The 21,201-nt window shown below is 45.8% G+C and overlaps 2 protein-coding genes across 3 annotated transcripts; one reads left to right on the plus strand and one right to left on the minus strand.

The window, feature by feature from the left end:
* The first annotated feature begins 352 nt into the window (after window positions 1-352).
* Window positions 353-17,852, plus strand: LOC133416851 (E3 ubiquitin-protein ligase TRIM9). 2 transcript variants are annotated; one of them, XM_061704108.1, is made up of 12 exons: window positions 353-1,147; window positions 6,182-6,277; window positions 7,497-7,619; window positions 8,753-8,863; window positions 9,342-9,495; window positions 10,269-10,352; window positions 11,289-11,452; window positions 11,942-12,080; window positions 12,502-12,626; window positions 13,015-13,193; window positions 13,281-13,443; window positions 14,282-17,852. In XM_061704108.1, the coding sequence occupies exons 1-12, from the start codon at window positions 374-376 to the stop codon at window positions 14,327-14,329; spliced, it is 2,160 nt and encodes a 719-aa protein (XP_061560092.1). In that variant the 5' UTR covers window positions 353-373; the 3' UTR covers window positions 14,330-17,852. The 2 variants fall into 2 exon arrangements, with proteins under 2 accessions (XP_061560092.1, XP_061560093.1); XM_061704109.1 differs by lacking the exon at window positions 10,269-10,352.
* c18h1orf131 (chromosome 18 C1orf131 homolog) lies at window positions 17,207-21,199 on the minus strand. The gene is made up of 8 exons (XM_061704115.1): window positions 20,985-21,199; window positions 20,270-20,401; window positions 20,090-20,193; window positions 19,916-19,975; window positions 19,208-19,303; window positions 19,041-19,127; window positions 18,932-18,957; window positions 17,207-18,145 (listed from the first exon to the last, which is right to left on the minus strand). Exons 1-8 carry the CDS (start codon window positions 21,061-21,063, stop codon window positions 18,001-18,003), a joined length of 729 nt encoding a protein of 242 aa, XP_061560099.1. The 5' UTR covers window positions 21,064-21,199; the 3' UTR covers window positions 17,207-18,000.
* Window positions 21,200-21,201: the final 2 nt, after the last annotated feature.

Here is a 21,201-nt window from a genome sequence, read left to right on the forward strand (position 1 = left end):
CACGGCCCTATTTTTTTTTTGGTCTCATGTGATGCGGTGAATCCAGGATTTTCTCCTACACGTCTGTGTAAAAGAGGCTTCTGCGGAAAACTGCGATGTCGACTTTGTATTTGTGTGTCGAGACGGGGGCAGCGTACTTCCAGTCCAAGTCCCAAATGAAGCTGATTTTAGTCTCCGTTTATGTTGCCTGTCTTGCTTGCGGGTTGCGGTTTCTCGTTTTGCGTCGACTTTAAATCCTCCACCCGTGCATCAACATCTGCCCATGAAGACCCGCCCCTCCCTCGCTTGGCGCATGCGCACGGCCCGCCTGCCAGCTCCAATCGGGGGAGCTGTCCGCAGACGGTCGGTGCTGGAAGCGTTTGGAGCGGGCGCAATGGAGGAAGAGCTGAAATGTCCGGTGTGCGGCTCCCTGTTCAAAGAGCCGGTCCTGATGCCGTGCTCCCACAACGTGTGCCTGGCGTGCGCGCGCAGCATCAGCGTGCACACGCCGGACGGGGAGCCCGCCGCGGCCGTGCAGCAGAGCCGCGCGTCGGCGGCCGGCTCGGACTGCGACTACCTGGACGTGGACAAGATGAGCCTGTACAGCGAGACGGACAGCGGCTACGGCTCGTTCACGCCGTGCCAGCTCAAGTCGCCCAACGGGGCGCGGGTGTTCCCCGCCCCGCAGCGGCTGTGCTCGCTCACCTGCCCGCTGTGCCACCGCAGCGTCTCCCTGGATGAGCGAGGGCTGCGCGGCTTGCCTCGCAACCGGCTCCTGGAGGCCATCGTGGCGCGGTACCGGCAGAACCGCGCCGCCGCCAACTCCAGCTCCGGGGCGGCCAAGTGTCAGCTGTGTGACCGCAACCCGGCGGACGCGGCGGTCATGTGCGAGCAATGCGACGTGTTTTACTGCAACGCCTGCCAGCAAAGGTGCCACCCGTCCCGCGGCCCGCTCGCCAAGCACCGCCTGGTCCCGCCGCCCAAGCAGCGGCCGGGACAGCCGCCGGCCACCGCGCGGAAGCCGGCGACGTGCGCGGACCACGAAGCGGAGAACTTCGTCATGTACTGCTGCGACTGCAGGGCGCCCGTGTGCGCCAAGTGCGCCGACGAGGGACGGCACGCCAAACACGACGTCAAGCCCATCGCCCTCATGTGGAAGCAGCACAAGGTACGTCGTCAAGTCCGGAGCTACTGACAGCGCGGGGGGGGGGGGGGGGGGCCTCGCTTTACGACGGAGTTCCTACGTCGACCGAACTGGAACACTCGACTCGACGTAGTCTGCACGTACTGCAAATGTGGATGAGAAAAAATAAAAAATAAAAAAACAGTCACATGAAAACTGCGATTTCATTGCACGCCGTTCGTAACCTCGAGTTAACCGTCGTAAACCGAGAGCACGCTGTATTAGGTGCCCATGGGGGGAAACAGTCTGGCAGTTGTGACGTGCCAAACGTCGTATGTCGGGACCATCGTAAGTAGAGGAACCCCTTTGGAATTTCTTACATTTCCGCATAAATGTGCTCTCATCGCCATCGCAATCACAAGCATAACCCAAAAAACCTTTATATGTTTTGGAGAGGAGGGAAAACAAATGTGGACCGAGGCGTCGTGCTGCCATGGCAGCTTTAGAGCGCCTCGTTGTTGGCCGTGAGTGCGCGCACGTCTGGAGAGAAAGACGGACGAGCTAAGGATTTTTTTGAAATCAAAAAACCTTGACTTGACAGCCAGCATGTGCACAGCTAGCTTCGCGCTGGTGAGGTCGCTTTAGCGCGAGCGTTTCGTTATTGCAGCTTGTTTGATCGATTCCAGCCACCGGAGGCTTTAAGCGGATATATTTTCTGTGGCTCAAACATAAAGTTATGAGTAGGCATAAGAAAGATGATAGCCATGTCTTAGTAGTGGTGTTTGATGGACAGTTGACAGTTGAGTGGGACGTGGTGTCATCACATTCAGTAGACACGCCCACAGCACTTGAGAGCAGAGACAACGACTTGATTTCTCACAATTTCGAAGGCTTTTTTTTGAAATTTTTTATTTTTTTTAACATACATGGTGATTTGTCTTTTTAATGTTTTCAAATTTAGCCAAGTCATTAACAACACTTATCTGTGGCGTGTCAAATTTAGAAGACAAGACGTGGGTTTAATAAGGTTCAGCTTCATGATCTGCACGTACACCAACACAAAATATTTGAATATATGATGCAAACGTGAAAGTTGTCAGCATGTCATCCCTTCATCCTTCTTCCCTTCCCTTCCCCAAACGCGTCTTTTTGGTCCCCTCCTTATCCTTCCCTCCCCTCCCCCACCCAGAGGCTCTCGTAAATGGACCGTGAAAATCCCATCAGGGGGACAGGGAGGTGAGGGGGCGTCGATAAGTAATGAGGAGCGTATGAATAAGACATGCTCGGTTGTACGGCGCCCGTTCACGTCGAGGTCGTGCCGGCGGGAGCCTTCCTAGTGCCACTGCACTTGGTAGCCCAACAAAGGAGTCCGAGATTTTGGAATACTCTTCAGTCCAACAAATAAGCAGCATCAAAGACATTCGCAACAAAAAAAAATATGAAGATTTTTCAATCCAATTTTCCTTCATCTCATCATGATTTGTCCATTTTTAGCTTTTCTTGACACTCCGAGCCACCAGGGGGCATAATGGTGAGAAGCAAGGTGGTTGGTTAGACAACATCCAATCATTCCTTAGTCATGCTTTTAAGTCAAATAAACATGTTGTAAAACATCCAACTATTCCTTCTTCATGCTTTAAAAGTAAATATGTTCAAAATGGCCAAACCTTTCCTTATTCATACTTTCAAGTGAAATAAACGTTAAAACCCCTCCACCTGTTCCTTATTCATGCGTTCAAGCTAAGTAAACGTGAAAAACATCCAATTGTTCTTTAGTCATGCGCTAAAGCTAAATAAATAGATTTCAAGCATAACTTCAACGCTCTTGAAATTGTTTCCTTTCTTTGTCATTATTATTACTATTCATGTGTTTGAGTATGAATGCATGTTGATGATTACATGGCACTATTATTTCATGTACTGTCCTTCACACTTTACCCACTGTTAATACTGAAATATTAGCTTACATCCTGGAACTATAGTGTAATCTACACTGTGTGCGTGTCCTGTGGTTTAAACACAGCTTCACTCGTGTGAGTGTCTAGCTGCAAATGATCATATGCGTGTGTGATTAACAACTGGCACGTCTTTGTTTTTGTTTGATACTTCACTGACGGCAACAAATGTCAAGCAAAGATATTTCAATGGCGATGTTTGTAGCAAACGCGCACGGTTTTGAATTCTGAGGAGAAATGTGCGGAGGTAAATCCAGCACTTTAGCTTGTGTTACGAGATGCTGTTGCCAGTGGTAACAAATGCAGGAGTGCGCCCGTTAATATTGCAGATGGCGAGACCGAAGCAGGCCGGCCTTACTTGTTGTGAAGTTTGCTGCAATTCAAATCGTTGCTCGCAACACAAGGCAACAAAAAAAAAAAAAAAAAAAAAAAAAACGTCCAGCAACAGCGCGTATCTCGAAAAACTCTTAAGTTGGGTCACTCGTAAGTCGAGGTACCACTTAAAAACGGCCGGTACCCTCTGCAGTTGAGCAAATTGAGGAAATGGGTTCCTACTAAATGTGGTACACAACAGATATCCTGGAAAAACAACAAGAACAAACATTCTTGAATTCAAAAGAAAATAGAGATTTGGTTGAAATCCCACAAAGAGGCACGCACACGCGGACAGTCCCGTACCTCAAGGCTGTTCTGCTGTACTTGAACACGGAATGTAGGTTAATGCGCACTTTGTTGCACTTCCTCTCCTCTTGCACATGACCTACACAGGAAAACTGTGTGTGTGTAACCGCAGCCCACCAAATATAGCTGAGCGTGTGTATGATTTATTTTGGGTAGCTCTACGCCAGACCTCGTAGAAGGGTATATGCCAGCGGCGGAACAATGAACCGTGGGCGTTACCATGGTTACAAGCCACCGTAAATTCACGCTCCCTCAACTGTACTTTGGAGTTCTACTGAGGGAATTGCATCGTAATCTCGAATTGCTTTTGGGCTGACGTGTGCGTGTGGAGGTGTATTTGGAAAAGACACAAAATGGAGGCGATGCAGTGAAGGATCGCGGGTATGAGCAGATCAGAGGATGAGGAGGAGGAGGATAGCAGATTGTTTTTGACCTTCCGCCCGATGCGACGCGTTAATGCCGTAACGCGCAGCTGCCACCGAAAGGAAGTTCAAGCTGTTTATTGCCATTACCGGTTCAAGTTTACTGTCGCATTAAACATAAAACGAAGAATTACAACTTTTGTTTTGAAATACGACCACATAGCCAAGCTTTTAAGTCCGCTAGCTTCACGCTGACGTTAAATAGCATCCATGTTGCGGCGCTATAACCCTTTAAGCAACAGATTGAACACAAACAGTGCAGCAACACATGTAGACGGACAACACAAGAGGGCTGAGTCATGTATTCTTTATCCTCTGCGTAGAACGACTATTAGTGCTGTACCGATGAGCTAAGAGGGGTCTCGATGACTCCATGAACAGTATATCCTTCTGTCTGTCCTATACTGGCCCCAGGTGGCCAAGGCGGGCACACCAGAAAGAGCAGCACAATGGCCATTCAATTGATGCAGTGTGACATAAACTGTCGAATTCTTACTATTTGTTCCTGTACATCAAAGTGGGGCATGAAAGCAGCATTATTCGAGATGTGGCCAATGACACCAGAAAGACGTCACAATAGAAGCATACATATGCAAATGAGGAGAAATAAAAGATGTCCGGGCAGGGGTCGTAAATGGTGGGACTGCGCCAAACCCCCGAATTCCCCCCGGGTGTCGTGTTCACATTAAGGTCAAGCATTCGGGAAGGGCGTTGACAGCCCCTCCGCCGTGGTCATCCATTTTGGCTCGAGGAGAACCTTGACACCTCCGCAATACTAACCACTGCTTAGCTGTGCTACAAGTTCCACGTAGCATCAACGCAGATGTACGACAACGTCTTCCGCGTCACAGGCGGGACAAGCGCCCGTGGGCGGCGTGATAAGATGACGATGGGATAAGGGGGGGACGTGACTGAAAGGTCAAGAGAAGGGGAACAAAAAGGCTCGCTGGTTGCCAGCAATGCTGTTGAATAACTCAAAACAAACCTCACATGAGGCAGAGGTGATGATGATGACGATGATGAGCCAGGAAAGCCCCCCCAGCTTCCGTCATCCCCTCGTTAGCATCATCTTGGCGCCGACCCTGGCGTGGGCCCGGCAGCTTCGTGGGCCAGATGGTCTCCACGGCGACGAACCCTGCTGAAGGGTACGCTTGATTTGTGACTCATCACGTCATCTTGGCCTGCACGGGGGGGTTTCACAGTCTTTACTGTAAGCCGGTGCGCACGTGTGAGGAAGGCGTGATGATGAACGAAACAATCTAAACATATGTGACGACTTAATACATCAAAGATGCGATTGATGTCGATAATTTTGAAAATGTAGATAGCGGAGATGTAATTATGTGTATGTATGTGCTCGTCTCACGTGTGTGTGTGTGTGAGGGAGGGACTGACGGCGAATAAAACACAACATATATTATGATGAGTTCACTGCCTCTTATGTGAGGCGTTCAATGTTGCCGGGAATTTTGAAAATCATTTGCGAAGCCTCGTATCCAGTCGTTTTACTCATCTTGCTTTGTGCGAGAGTGTGTGGCAGAAGAGGGAGCAGGTGGATCACGTGGGTGGCGCCACACTGGAGTTGATTTATCACCAATGAGCACGTGTGTGTGTGTGTGTGTGTGTGTGTGTGTGTGTGTTTCCTTTGTCCTGTCATTTCTCAATGAGAGGCAACAGCACCCAACCCCCAAAACACACGTCTGTCCATTCACGTATCCGTGTAAAAGGGTAGGCAATAATGTCTATTCCATAAATTCATAAACGCAATAGCGGCTGAAGCGCGTAAGAGGTGGATTCCTCTTCATTAAAAGGACTTTTAATGAAGTATTTCAGTTTATATTAATTAAGGGAAGTGCATCAGACCACAGAGGACTAAATCTATTTTGTCGTTGTCACTCCATTTTATTGATTGTTCACATTACAGACTGGTTAAATTATTTATTCTTTTAAGGTGTTCAATATGGAGAATGAATGAAAGAAGACACTAACAGTATAATTTATACTTTTTTCTTTTCCCGCAGTGTCAACTCTCGCAGGCCCTCAACGGCGTCTCGGACAAAGCCAAAGACGCAAAAGAGTTCCTAGTCCAACTCAAGAACATGCTGCAGCAGATCCAGGTAATAAGATAACAAAGATAATGAAACCAGTTTTAAAAAAAGTATTCAAGTTGTTGTGCGAGCGCTGCACTTGCACTGCACACGTTGACCTTGTTGTCGTCGCCCGAGGAGCTGCGCGGCGAGCGATCAAACGTGCGCATCATCGTTTGTCACACGCGACATTTGAATTGCTGCCTGTTGAATTTAACAAAGTCACGTGACGGATTAAAAAGAGGCATCTCAAGGTTAATTATTCCTTTGGGGGGGGGGGGGGGGGCATGTCCTTCGCTGCCAAACTAAGTACACGTTTAATCGGCTTTTTACTCCATTTTTGCACGGCAGCAAACACCTGCAATGCATTATGAATAGAGAAAGAAGGATTAAATATGCATTATGCAATAACAGTACTCTGCCATGAATTACAATATTAAGAGATTCATTTATTTTACAAAATATATAAAAAAAAAAAGTTTCCCCGCTGTGAAACGGTTCATCGTTCGCAGATTTTTGAAGAGCTCATTTTTAAAGACCCTGTAAAGTGAACGCACAGTTTTGTTCGTATGGTTGAAGATAATTGCTGAAAACAACATTTGAGTTGTTGTTTTTTTTTTTTGGGGGGGGGGGGTGGCTAAAACAGCTTGGTTTGCATCCGTGGTTACCTGGCGCATTTGCGATGTTCACTTAGCAAGCTAGCTATGCCTACAACCTGAAAATGCATCTATCTTCGGATAGTCAGCTGGCGTGGCCGCTTTGGAGCGCCTCGTTGTTAGCTGTGAGTGCATGCATCGTAACCAGAGATAGGCAGAAGAGCCAGGGGGGTAAAAGGTCTGGACTGGGGCTTCGGGCTGGTGTGGCCACTTTACTCACGGCTGACAATGAGATGCTCTAAAGCGGCCACGTAAACCTGCAGCCCCAGTCCACACGCTGGCTGACAAGTTAGACTTAAAACAAAATAAATCTCGCTTCCTCGATATTCCTCTTTTTTTCTGCGAGATGTGCGCACACTCACGGCTGACAACGAGGCGCTCTGAAGCGGCCATGCCGGCCCTCGAAAGGAAAGATGAATTTTCGGGGTGTAGGCATAGCTAGCTAGCAAACTGCAGGTCACAATTGCGCTGGATAACCACTGATGCGAACAAAGGCGCCCATCAATGTCCCTCAGAGGTTGGATTCAGTACGACTTTTTGACAAAGCGGCACGTCGGCTGAGGATGTTGTCATGTTCCTTGCGCGCGACACAGGAGAACGGCGTGGACTTCGAGGCGTGCCTGGTGGCTCAGTGCGACTCGCTCATCGAGGCGCTGACTCGACAGAAAGCCAAACTCCTCACAAAAGTCACCAAGGAGAAGGAATACAAGCTGAAGGTAAGCGCGTCACCACGCCGACGTCAGCCCCTTCCGACCCTGTGCCTCAGCTAAAGCCGCCATCTTGGGACAAACAAAGACAGTTCATGCCTGACACTTTGGAGATCGACAGAATAAACACTGCAATCCGAAAGGATGACACAAATTGATGATTAGGCCAAATGTGAGCATTTTCCCTTTTCTTGAGTTAGCGAAGGCCCGATATGCCGCTTACAAGTGACACGGAACCGTGCCCCCGTGCACCGAACTTGTCCTTGTGTAACGCTGAAACACAGATGCAACACTTCCAGGCTGTAAAACCTATTTTGACTGGATTATCTGTTTTTTTTTTTTTTTACCCCCAACCGCCCCTCCCGTCCACGAAAGTCACTTACTGTAGCTTAAATCTTTTAATCTGCTTTTGTAAATCAGAAACAGACAAGATGTTTGCCCAATTCACCAAAACTGCAGATTTTGATCCCTTAAAAGCAACACACTCAACTCTCAAAGAACTCTCACGAAAGACACGTTACTGCTCGCGCTGTGAAATGATTTCTGGCGTGATCTAGTTTTAGTACAATTTGAAAACACGCTGCATATTGCTTTGAAGCGCTTTCACGCCGCTCATAATATTCTTGAATAATCAAGCGTGATCCCATTAGCTGTCAAATTAACGTGCGTGACTCCAGCTAATTAAAAATCCCTTCTCATTTCTGGACGAGGCTCGTTAGCGCGGCCATTAAATGTGTAGGACTCGCAAAGAAAGAAGCAATTTTATTTTTTAAAGATGAAGGATAGATAACAGGGTAGTTGCCGATTTAAAGAAGCCAAATCTAAAAAGTTGAAGGCCACTTCTTTCTGTAATATACAGAAGTGTTTATATTAAAATCAACAAGTAGCCAGCTCAGTCCTGCTCCAAGCAAACGGAGCAAAAACATTCGCAAGTAATTAGCCTCAAACGACGCTAACATGCTCTGACGCCGAATAGAACTTCCTAGTTGATGTGCGGGAAATCGAATTTCACCGCAGAGCGCAAACGTGCTGTTTTCCAGCTCCCTCAACGCCTCAATATTTAATATGCGAGCGTCTTAAGTTGCCCACGTGACGGAACGGTCCACAAAACGCTCGGCGTCACTTCCGTCGCTGTCCGACAGGTGGCGCGTGACCAGATCACCCACTGCACCGTGAAGCTGCGGCAGACCACGGGCATGATGGAGTACTGCCTGGAGGTGCTCAAGGAGAACGACCCCAGTGGCTTCCTCCAGGTGAGACCGCGGGCCCGACGAGGGCCAGAATAGCAAAAAAACAACAACAAAAAAACAAACAAACAGGAGAGCCTGTTTTTTTGTTTTTGTTTTTATAAATCACTTAGGCGTACTACATTATTTTAATGTTGGTCACTATGGGGGTACTTCAGAGTAGTAGTAGTATTTTTGGAGGCGGTGCTTGGCATATAAAGTTTGAGAACCATTCAATGGTTTAAACGATTAATCGAGGCATTTCTAATCACTTTCGGGGAAGTGCCGATTAATTGTCATCCACGAGTGACCACGAACGGTAAATTCAAATACATAACGGGCCGACATCCTTTTCAGCGTGTAAAGTTTCACGCACAATTTTTACCTTTCAATATTACAACTGCACTAACGTGAGACTCATTGTCGTCTGCGACGGACTCAAGTGGGCCGAACGGCGGCCACGTTTGAATGCGAATATTCAATGCAGATGCTCTGGTGTTGCCAGATCTCGGACGCCCTGATCAAGCGCGTGGCGTCGTCTCAGGATCAGTGGGTCAAAGGCAACCTGGAGGCCAAGGTGGGCCCCGACTTTCAGCTGACGCTCAACACGGACGCTCTGCTGCAGACCATCCTGCACCTGGATTTCTGCCAGGGCAAAGGTACGAACGCCGAACCCTCGAGAAGACCCTACAAATCCTGCTTCTCCTGAGGCTATTTTCGGACACTCGCTGGCACGCTCATCGCAGCGCACCAAAAAAATAAAACATTCATTTCGTGACGTAGACGTCAAATGATTGACACCTCGTGAGTCGCGCCTGCTGTCTCTGATTGGTTGTTTTTCCTCCAGCTCTATGAAATTAGAGGCACAAGATGGGCCCAGAAATGGCCGATCTTTTCACAGATCATATTTCTCACGTAGAACTGTCAAGTCATAATGACTGTTTTAACAAATATGACAAAAAAGTGATTTGTTTTGTTAATTGCAAACTCCCTTCGCCAAACGACGACCCCGTTGTCTCCGGCAATCGTTGAGAATGAGCAAGCGCAGTTTTATATCTGCAATGACGCAAAATCGTATTCAGAGCGACTAATTGCAGTTATTACCACGAACCTGGCAGACAAACTGTAATGCAGCGTAATGAAGTGTTACATAACGGCATACTCAACGTGATGAGGCGCTGTCAGACGGTTTAGAATGTGGCTACGGTGCATTGTTTTAACCACGCTACGAATGAATCATTTTTGGATGATTGCGTCTCAGTACGCAATGAAAAAGAACATTTAAGTTGTTGGTATTGTTGTGTTGTTAACATTTTCGCTTTGTTTTTTGTTTTTTTGAATCTGGACGTTTTTAGATGAAACTTGTGCACTTTAGGCACTTTTGAGCAATCCATGTTGATCTTAGTGTGTGCGTCATGACCAAAATTTACAGACGTGCAGGAAGGTTCCATAATGAAACAAATGCAGCAGGCAGCAGGCAGCGCTGAAGCTGACACCGACACACAAACTCCAGGAGGTATTATAATTTATTTCTACAGACTTGTGGTGCCTTTCCCCATCGCCAGCCCCCGGATGCACTCCCGCTACATCCCGGTTGGAAACGTGCCCCGTCTCCCCGTCCCTGACACCCGCCCACGCATGTTTTTTTTAAAAATTGTTATTTTCAAGCCAAACAGCTCTTCGGTTTGGCACTTCCTTCCCTGGAAAGCACCGAAAAGAAGCGATAGTACCGAGATTTATAGCCTCGAGTAGTTTGTCTGTTTCTCTTTTAAGTACAAATTGGAAAGGAAAATGGGTCACCCCCAAAATAGAAAAACAAAGCTGTGGTTTAGTTTGTGGGGCAGCAAACAGAACTACGGTGGCTATAAATGCACATTTTGTGTTCAAATTTGGATATAAAGAATCTATATGTAGGTAGTGTTTGTCCTGACTGCTGCCTTCCCTCACCTTGTCTTTTAAGAAATATCCAGTACCCTATTAAGGATACGTGAGAAATCCTGTCTTTTTATATTAAATGATTTTTTTTTGTTCGTTTTTAAATGTTTGAATGTATTTGTACAAGTTGTCCCATCTTTATCGCTATGGTAGCTGATTTTATTCCAATATGTCCATTATGGCAGAGTATGATAATGTGGTATTGCAAGTCACTAACACCTTAAGTGAATATGGAATTTCTGGAAATGGACCGGACTCCTGTTGTTTAAAATCAGCAATCTTTCTTTATCAAGATCTGCTTGAATCCTCCACTGAGTCCCGATGTTTGCCCCACGAATGAACCTAATGTCGCACCGTTAATAATCCACTTGATCCACCGCGTTCACTCACAATCCAGCGCAGCGGATCAACCCGTTCGTCTTCGAACGGTCCCTTTTCTCCCCACGGGCCAACGATCGGCCAGTAAATATGGCGACATTCTAACCGATTATCCCCCTTGCCCGTGACCGCTTCTCAGTGGAGTCGGGACCCTCGGTGCCGCCGGCTCCCCTCCTGCAGCTGGAGAAGTGCTGCAGCGGCAACAACAGCGCCACCCTGGCTTGGAGGGTCACGGCGCCCCAAGCGGCGCCCATCGAGGGATACATACTGGAGCTGGACGACGGCAACGGCGGACAGTACAGGGTTAGCGACGCACCCGCTCCGAGGACATTTAAACACACACACACACACACTTACATGGAAAAAGTACCGACGAGCGCTGTCCCGATCAGATCACATCATCAGAAATCTGAATTTTGATTCTATTTTTCACATTGTGGTTCTCCGTTTGAACAATATCACTTGTCTAATGTCCCATACTACAAATTTAGTAAAGTATGTTGGATTATCGCTGAAATTGGACCAATATCGGGATCAGCCAAAACTCGAGGCTGCAATGTCAGTGTTGAATCGGGACAGCCCTAATTCTTGCATCATTATGAATTGTCATCCTCTCGTAAAATTAAGATTGCGTTTATCAAAAAAAAATAATAATTCAATCAATCAACTATTCTTGTCAAATGGAGACTTTCCCCCTGTAAAACAAAATTCTGAATTCTCGTAGAGCTCCGATTTTCTTCTTGGACGAATGCAACTTTCTTCTGATAACGAAGCGTTTGCGTGCACATGCAGGAGGTGTATGTGGGGAAGGAGACGGTGTGCACGGTGGACGGCCTCCACTTCAACAGCTCGTACAACACCAGAGTGAAGGCCTACAACGCCGTGGGCGTGGGGCCCTACAGCAAGACCGTGGTGCTCAAGACCTCCGACGGTACGAAGTGTGAGCCAACCCCTTTCTCACTGCACCTTTCCTAACCCTCACAAAAAAACAACAATCAATCAAAACAATTATAGATATGACTTGATAAAATCCGACTCAAGACATTTGTGGGAAAATCTATGAAAAATGAAGTGGAAGAGGGATGAACTGTTATCAGTCACAAAGCACACTCTTTGGAACTACTGTGTGTGTGCTCGTTTACTGGCCACATAGGCTTCCACGTTGGGCTCATTGAAGACTCTCGAGCACTCGCACGCCAAATGCGTCTCTGACGTTACCGCCCGCAGTCCCGAATGTTCCGCCAGACAGCTTGTTGACTCACGACAAGCGCCAGACTCGGATTTCACTCCTCTGCGCGCTCTTGTTCCCTGCAGTCAGAGTCATAAAATCACCACGACATCTTTCTCCGCAGTGGCCTGTTTCGCCTTTGACCCCACTTCGGCTCACCGGGACATCGTCCTGACCAACGACAATCAGACGGTGTCGTGTAACAGCTACGACGACCGCGTGGTGCTCGGCACCGCCGCCTTCTCCAAGGTGACCTTTTAACCTCCCCCAAGGAGGTTCGGATTTAATTGCTGCTGTCAATTAGCAGTATAAACTACTTCAAACAATTTACATCAAACTATGCTACTTTATTATGATGTCATGTTACAACCAGAGGCGGGGGAATTTTGTTAAAATTACAGACCAAAATGAGTATCACTAATACTGCTAATCAAAGTTTCAGAGATGTCAGTTAATTAAACCCACTGATAACCTCCTCTCGGGAGGCTATGTTTTATTTTTTAAATTTTTTTATGTTTGTTGGCAAACAAGATAACACAAAAAAAAAACCCGCAAAACCATTGCTGTACAATTTAATGGTCTGATTCTTGGGCCTTGGCTGAGGTCTGCATTCATAAATAGTCCTCTCCGATCTTAGGGCCTCCACTACTGGGAAGTCTACGTCGATCGCTACGACAACCACCCGGACCCAGCGTTTGGCATCGCCCGGATCAACACGGTGAAGGACATGATGCTGGGCAAGGACGACAAAGCCTGGGCCATGTATGTGGACAACAACCGCTCCTGGTTCATGCACAACAACTCGCACACCAACAGGTTCGTACTGAATCCCCATCCGTGAAAAACCACAGCACTGGCAAGAGACACGCGAGGCTAGCGATTCACAATTTTGTGTGCGCGCAGGGCAGAGGGGGGCATCACGAAGGGCTCGACAGTGGGAGTCCTCCTGGATCTGACCAAGCGCACTCTGACCTTCTTCATCAACAAGGAACAACACGGACCGACCGCCTTCGAGAACCTGGACGGCGTCTTCATGCCGGCCGTCAGCCTCAACAGAAACGTCCAGGTTAGCGCCTTTTGAAATTCAGATCCCAAAGTCAGTTTTAATTAGCTACAAGGGGAAAACCATGCGTGGTTGGGGACATTTCCAGGGGTCAGCCCTTCAAAAGCAAAGGAAGTCTGCCATATTGGTTCGAAGCTGCGATTTCAGGATCCGTTGGGCCATTTCCAGGGGTCAGCCCTTCAAAAGCAAAAGTGCCAAAGATGATGTCCGATTGCTACCAAATGTAAACCTTGTATTCTTGAAAGACTTTTGGGGCTAAATCGCCAAAAAGGTTGGGTTTCCGTCATCGCATGTGCACAGAACAAAGCAGCAACTTTTCATTACTGGCGATAAAACACAATAATAAGCCGAGTTTGGAAACACAGCTCCCGAAGTCAGTTTGACTAAGCAACCTGAAATTTGCGAGGTATGTTGATCATGAGTAAACCTACAAAAAAAAAAAAAGTCACAAGAACCTGTGTCCGAAAAGATACAGAAAGTCAGCTGTTTCGGTTTGAAGCCGTTATGATCTTCAACAAGTTTCCTTAAGGCGATCAAATTTGAAGCTGGTGTACAAGACAGAAGAGCGGTGCTAAATTGCACCGAGTTTGAAAATGCAGCCCCCCGTGGCCAGTTTCCCCTTAGCAACATGAAATATGGAAGACACACCCATCATTAGTAGAGCCACAAAAAAAGTATCCACACAACAGACATTCTCTGGCCATTTCCAGTTGTCCTTCAAACTTGAACCTATGGATTTCACCCGATTGCTCCCAAATTGAAACCACGCATACAACAGCGCTCGCTTAACGTCTTACGTGCAACCGATGACGTTCTCATTTACTTTTCCGTCTCGCTCCAGGTGACCCTACTGACGGGCCTGGAGGTTCCAAGGGTCCTCAAACAGTAGACGACGCCTCCCCTGGGGGCCTGATACAAACAAGCCGACGATGTCAACAACCTGGACTTCTGAAGGTTCCTCAGCGTCTCTGCTCCGTCATTTGTAACAGATTATTCTAGATTTAACTTCAAGTCTGTGCTCCGTCAGCTGCAGCTCGACACTAACAGTCCCTAGTACCAGTCGGAAGGCCGATAAACGCAGCCGCACCCACAAATATGCAGAGTCTCAAGGGCTACGATTTGTCATTGCGCATCAAGATCCAACAACACTTTGCCTTAAGGAGGCAAACATACGAGGAAGACATTTTAGGGTGACGGCGCACAGGCGTTCGTTGGAGTTCAAACGGCAACTGAGGTTGTTACCGCCCTAAAATATTTACGAGTTCAACTTCAGCAGCAGCTGTGCGGTCACTCGAGATTCAGTGAGGAAAAATGTCTTCATGGGCCGCAAGAAGGCAGTTTTGCCTAATTCCGTTTCAGTTTTCCACCACGTGACAGAAAAATACAATACCTAATCCCTAAAGTACTGAGTACGTTTGACCCTTTTAGGCCACTGTATTTCTTGTTTGTTTTCAGCAAAGCAGAAATGAGCCAAACTATCTGAGAAGAAAACAGGAAATTACCAGTTTTTGGACCTCTTAGCTCGTCTTGGCGACGAAAAACAGGGACGCTAAAAGAACATTTGCAGTTTTCTATCAAAAGACGATGAATTAGAGCATAAAAGAGGCTTTACATGCTTACGCTGACTACTCGCCACAACCCAAAGAAAATCTGTGCAAAACAACAGCGGCTTGCGAGTCTCCGCGTCGGCGAGATGAAACATGGCCGAGCGTCTTTCTCCCTCAAACAGCATCAGTGATGCGTTTGCAGTGGTGGGTGAAGCAGGCGTATTTGAAAATCTCAAGATAAAACGTGAATATTTTATACGCAAGGTTAGGCATGAGGCTTTTTTTTGTTGTTGTTGTCACCTCATGGTACTTTTATCGCGTGCTCCCTGCAGTGTTGCCTTGAAATCAATGAAAAGTGGCTTTTCGCTGCTGCAAAAGAACACTGTGACATGGAAGACAACACCGAGACACTTTGAATAACCCGAACCAAATTTTATTTTCAGTTAACCTGATAGCTCACATGAGAGTGTGTAAAACCTCACATGTAATCGCAGTGCGGAAATGATTGGAGGCGTTACGATGCGTTGACCGGCGGGCCTGTGTGTTTGGGGACAGTGTAAATAACAACAAACATGCTAATAATACAAATGAGACGCATGGTGAGCATCAGGCAAGTTTACAAAGTATTGTCCTGTATCTCAAGCTGCGTTGTAAATCGCCTCTTGCATTACGATTTATGTTTATTCTTTACTGCCAACTGCTGTGAAAGCGCGCCCTCGGCTGTCTGGAGGAGGGATTACAGCCACTCCGCCCTCCAGCCAGGCTTGTTGAAATGCGCTTGCTGATCAAAAGCCATTACATTTCACCTTAAATATACTGTACAGATATATAAAATGGGTTGCTTATTTTTCAACTACATACAATTGATTCTAGTCAATGCTATGAGAGGCAAAAGCTATGCCATCATTTTTTTTAACATGAATAATGTGAAATGTAGATGTTATTTTGAATGAAGTATAAATTTCGAGGCTGCTGTCAGCCGAGCTCGACTCACAACAAGCCTAACATCTTCAAATATTGCCAAACGTATTGGCTCAGCTGCTTTGACTCACATCGGACTTGATGTGACATCCCATTCTGGGTTTCATATATTGTCGGTCCACTCTTTGCAACGTTAGCAACTTCAACTCTCCACAAGGTTTAGGAGTGGCTTTATGGGATTTATTAATGCTTTTAAACCATACTTCCAAAAGCATCTCCTTCTCCGCTCGAATTCATCCAAAGGTGTTCTGGGGTGAGGTCAGGACTCCGTCCACGCGAAACTTTCGTATCCAAGTCTTGCTTTGTGCACTGGTGCCTAGTCAATCATGTCAGAACAGGAAGAGGCCATCGCCATTCGCAGAAGATTTGAAGATGTTACAGCTGCAAAAAGGTGGACTGACATCATATGAAACCCTGTGGATTAAGAGTATGATCCCACTCAAGTTCATATGCGAACCAAGGCACACGAGAGAATACTTTTGCCAACATATTGTATATATTATATGGACAAATGTATCGAGACACGCCTCTTAATCAATTATTTCCTCATTTAGGGGTAGGCCTAGCTCTTACTTCTTCATCTTATCATGACATTTTCAACTCTTATATGCATCCAACCTCGTGGGAAGAGTTTTGGAAGGTGTCCTTTTTATTTCCAGGTCCATAAAGGCACGTTTGGATGGCTTTGGTGTGTAGTAACACCACATCCAAGCCAGAACTTCTTCTCAGGTCTAACATCATTGACCCCCCCGACCACTTTCGTGAAAGGGCTTCCCGCGGGATCCGAATTTTAAGAACAAAAGCCCAAGGCCGTAATCTGCAAACTTCAAAAGGTTGCTCATTGTGTTGACTGCTGTGTGTGTGTGCGTGTTGTCGTGTAATTGTGCGACACCGTGTCATTTTACCTCACACTCGCCCACCCATGAATGTCTTAAACTTTACAATTTATTTATTTAAAGGTACAGTGCTGAGTGTGGGGGGGGACGTGCATGCCCTGATATTTGAAATGATTTATTGTCCAAATATGTGAATATTTTTTGGTCTACGACACCCTCCTCTTCAGTTTGTTCCGTGTCAAAGTTGCTGCCGTTTCTATTTCAAAGTGAAAAATCCGAAGCGCTCAATTAGCATTTACTTCCTGCTCCCGTTTATTCTTTAAACTTCATGCCCCTCCTTTTGCCAAGCTGTGAATGTTTTGTATGACTAAACTGTTTGTATATGAGCGTAGGAATAAGACAACTACACGGACAAACAATTATTTATTTTGGGTTGTTTATGAAAAGAGAAATAAATGACCTGCGATGAAATCAAGACAAAGGAAGAGTCCAGTGTGGTGCATTCACGTCCAAGGTAGAGGTGGAAAGTTAGCAAGCCGCCAGGGGATGCCGATTCTTCCGCAGTCTTGTTTATGTCCACCTTTGTTTGTTTGCGACACTTGTATCCTCCATTTGCAGTAAAGACGCGTGTCCGCTAGTTTCCTCATCGTTCACATTGTCCATCCGAATAAAGCAAGTCATTGGCCCATGAACATTTTGCCGCGTAGGGGGGAATTCAACTGTTCCAGATCCATCATAAAACCTTTATTAACTCTTGTTCTCAGTGACATTTTCACCATTCCCAAATGTCACACTCGTGGAAAGAGAAGTTCACCGCCGGATAATAAATGACGCACCCATTGGCGACGCGTCAGGGCAGAGGGAACAAAAAGAACCTGATGCATATTACATACTGTAATGAGCAGAAGTCTCGTGAGATTTGTTGATGTCACGCACCATGATTTCAACACTGGTTTTGCGTTTGCATCTTTTCTAAATCCATAAATGTAACTAATCTGACTTTCGAGGGTTCCGTTGCAGTTCTGATGACTTGTAGTTCGTGTGTATTACTTAATACACAGCGAACTCAAGTAAGGAGTCCGCACGGCGAGCATTTTTTTTTTTTATCCCACTAAGTGAATCCAATGTTGATGTTTCCCCCGATGACACATCAGTCCCTCTTGCAAGAGCGGACCGCCCGCGGAACAATACCAACCTCATTTGCGTCGCATCGTGCTCTTGATGGTCTGGATCTCCTTGGGGCTGAGGATCAACATGCCGTTCTTGAAGCGGCCCACCTGACCCGTGGGTGCCGAGGACGAGCCCGACGTCGCCGTCGTCTTCTTCATCTTGTTGTTGTCCCTGCTCGAGACCGACACGTGCATCAGCCAATGAGACGTCTCTCAAACGTCTTTCAGCATTACATGGTAAACCACGAGTTACTGGTGCTGTCGTACTGGGCTTTACATAACTGGGGGAAAAATTATATATATATTTAAATGCTGTAATATGCATGCCAGGCCAGTAATTGGCGATGTCATCTGTACGTGGCAGTTTTCGAAGGCTCGAACATTAAAAATGTTTCCAACTGTAGCCTTTTGTTGTTGTTTTTGCGGAAAACTAGGTGGTTCTGTTCAAAGTAGTTTTGAAAGTGTTGTCTGCATGTGAAATGTTTTAAAATGCTCCTGATTTTACTTATATTTTGTTGCTGTTGCGCGCACTAAGTAACAACTGTCGGCCTGGCGTGCATACGACAGCATTTTTTAAATTTTAAAATCAGAAATCATTTTATTGCCAATGTCAGTGAAAGGTACATGCACAACTAGGATTTTTTTTTTTTGGGGGGGGGGGGGGGGGTCCTACAGTGCAACATGAAACATGGTAATAAAAATAAAAAGTCAAATATAAATGCACTAAGAAGAACAGTTGTTTAAAGTTTAAGCACTCAATTATTACAGAGGATCCAATTTACAATTTTAAAGTGACAAATGCTTTTTTTTTTTTTTTTTTTTTTTTTTTTTTTTATACATAGAACCTTCCAAACAGACACGGTGATTTACCCGTTGACGAAGCTGTTGAAATAACAGATAGTAAAACCATTACGAGATAAAGAGTCACAAAAACCCCAAAAAGCAAACATTCACATACCTTGGATTCTTCTTTTTTTTCAGGTCCTGCAAAAGCGAGACAACAAGTCAACCGCAGCAAGAATTTAACCGACTTTCTTTTGCACTTGTGGACCACTTGAGCGCCTTACCGGCTGCACCTCCTCCTTCGCCTTCTCCTTCTTCTCTTTGATTTGCTGCTGCAGCACCTTGTAGTTCAAATAATTCTTCTTGGGAGGCTACGTAGGGAATCAGCAGCGAGTGAAAAAGCGGGTCGCGAGGCAATCGCGCGGAGAATGGAACGTTGAGGTCTTCTTACTCGGGCGCCCAACATGATGGCTCGCTCCCCCTCGAAGACTCGCTGACGCTCCTTTTTGTAGCCCGTGATGCCGAAGCGATGCACCTCCAGTCGAGCCTAACGCACGCAAGATGTCGACATTATCGAAACAGCCAAAATGGGGGGGGGGGGGAAATGGAGCACAACAATCAATGGAATTAGGAGGAAAAGGCTGGAATTGTTGGATCATAGAGGTGTAATATTACTTGGATAAATTCATAGAACTACAAGAATACATTTGATATGCGACAGAAATACGTTTTTGGGGTAGATTGAAGTAGTAATTCAGTGAGAATAAAGTGTTTGTACATTAAGACTAAGTCATAGAATTATGCAAATTAAGTTAACATTGTACAAAAATAAAGTCATAATTTTGAAGAAAAAAAGTTCTATGACAAAAAAAGTCACAATATTGCAAGGAGTGAGTTGCTATTTTCAGCGAAGTCATAACTTCCATATTAATAAATAAAGACACATTTTTACAAATAATCAGTCATAAAAAAGTTGTACTATTAAGAAACTAAAGTGACAGAATAATGCATAAAAATGAAGTTTTCCAGAAATCACGGTGAAATTTCAAACAAACAAAAGTTGGGATAAGGTTATAACATTACAAAGTTGTTTTTTTTCTCATAGTATTGTAACACAGCAAATCACAAAAAAGATTTTCAATAACATAGAATCATTGACCTTCTCCAAACTGAGATCTTGTTGCGGAGCGCTCTGCTTCTCGTCCGGCGTGTCCAGCGGCTGGAGATGAAGACCAGAAGAACGACATGAAGCGCACGAGCAGAGCGGCCGTCGGGAAGTGTACCTATTAATCTGGCCAGCGATGGCACGAAAGAAGGAAGTCAAGAAACGTACACGTGTTTCACCGACTGCGGGCATTTGTTTGGTCTTCTTTTGTCTCTTGGCGGGGTCCTGGAAGCTCACCACCTCCACCTGTTTCACCGGCTTCACAGCTGGACCTGTGATCGTGAAAGACGGGCGGATAAAATGTGTGCGCGTCATTGGATCTGGATAATTAGTTGCATGTTTTTGTACTTTGATTCTGGACAGTCATCTCTGTGGGCTCTTGTTCTCCTCCTTGCGCTTCATTGACACTGCAGACAACTTCAGGAACCGCTTCGGGCTTGCATCTTTTTTGTTTTTTCTTTTTTTTCATGGCTCCACTTCCTGCGCAGATAAGGACACGGAAACACAACATAGGTTAGCCGCAGTTGATTAATATGCTACTAACGATTATTTTAATCATTGATTCGTCTGTTGACTATTTTTTTTCAATTCATTGATGAATTGAAAAAAAACAAAACACTTTGATGGAAAAAGAGGATATTACTTCAAATAGAAATAAGAAAATGGACAAACATAAATTGATGATGTCAGTTACTGGTTTGGTAGGTAACGTTCGAAAAATAATCCGTCATCTTTCATTGAGGACAGCACCAATCTGGGAATAACGACTGTTGAGAGTTTGATATTCTGAGGATTTGGCCAATTCTGAATTAAACAAGGTCGCTAACGATTACTCCCTTATCAAAATAGTTGTCAATTCATTTGATAATTGATTAGTTGTTGATGTCTGATTGATGTCCCAATCATAATATTCAAACGTATTATTGAAATGAAACCCTTTATTATCTTTACGACAGATTTCATACGGCGAGCGGTTAGCAATTACTGCACTTTAATAATAAAAACAATGGAATTGGACGAGAAGTTAGCCCACACGCTAGCTACCAAGCTACACTCGACTTACCAAAGTCGTATAACGTATCCAAAACCTGTTCCAGACACTCGCGATCCTGGTCCTCTTCTCCGTTCAAGTCGGGCTTCATTTTTAAGTTGACTTCGCCAGTGAGTTTACATGAAAATACGGATGAATATAATACAAGTCATCGACGAGTCCTTCAACATGGCAAACGTAACGACACGTGTGGAACGTGAATACGAAAAGGTGCGGCTTGATCCTCCTC

Source organism: Phycodurus eques, chromosome 18 (assembly GCF_024500275.1).
Source record: "Phycodurus eques isolate BA_2022a chromosome 18, UOR_Pequ_1.1, whole genome shotgun sequence".
NCBI classification, from domain to species: domain Eukaryota; kingdom Metazoa; phylum Chordata; class Actinopteri; order Syngnathiformes; family Syngnathidae; genus Phycodurus; species Phycodurus eques.

What these genes read in the sequence shown, in the direction of transcription:
- c18h1orf131 (XM_061704115.1), bottom strand. Translation starts at nt 21,063, where the DNA reads ATGAAGCCCGACTTGAACGGAGAAGAGGACCAGGATCGCGAGTGTCTG. An exon ending in GATGACTGTCCAGAATCAAA is followed by an intron (nt 20,194 to 20,269) that starts GTACAAAAACAT and finishes TCACGATCACAG; the next exon opens with GTCCAGCTGTGAAGCCGGTG. An exon ending in CGAAGGAGGAGGTGCAGCCG is followed by an intron (nt 18,958 to 19,040) that starts GTAAGGCGCTCA and finishes TCGCTTTTGCAG; the next exon opens with GACCTGAAAAAAAAGAAGAA.
- LOC133416851 (XM_061704108.1), top strand. Translation starts at nt 374, where the DNA reads ATGGAGGAAGAGCTGAAATGTCCGGTGTGCGGCTCCCTGTTCAAAGAG. An exon ending in TCATGTGGAAGCAGCACAAG is followed by an intron (nt 1,148 to 6,181) that starts GTACGTCGTCAA and finishes CTTTTCCCGCAG; the next exon opens with TGTCAACTCTCGCAGGCCCT. An exon ending in GGATTTCTGCCAGGGCAAAG is followed by an intron (nt 9,496 to 10,268) that starts GTACGAACGCCG and finishes CAAAATTTACAG; the next exon opens with ACGTGCAGGAAGGTTCCATA.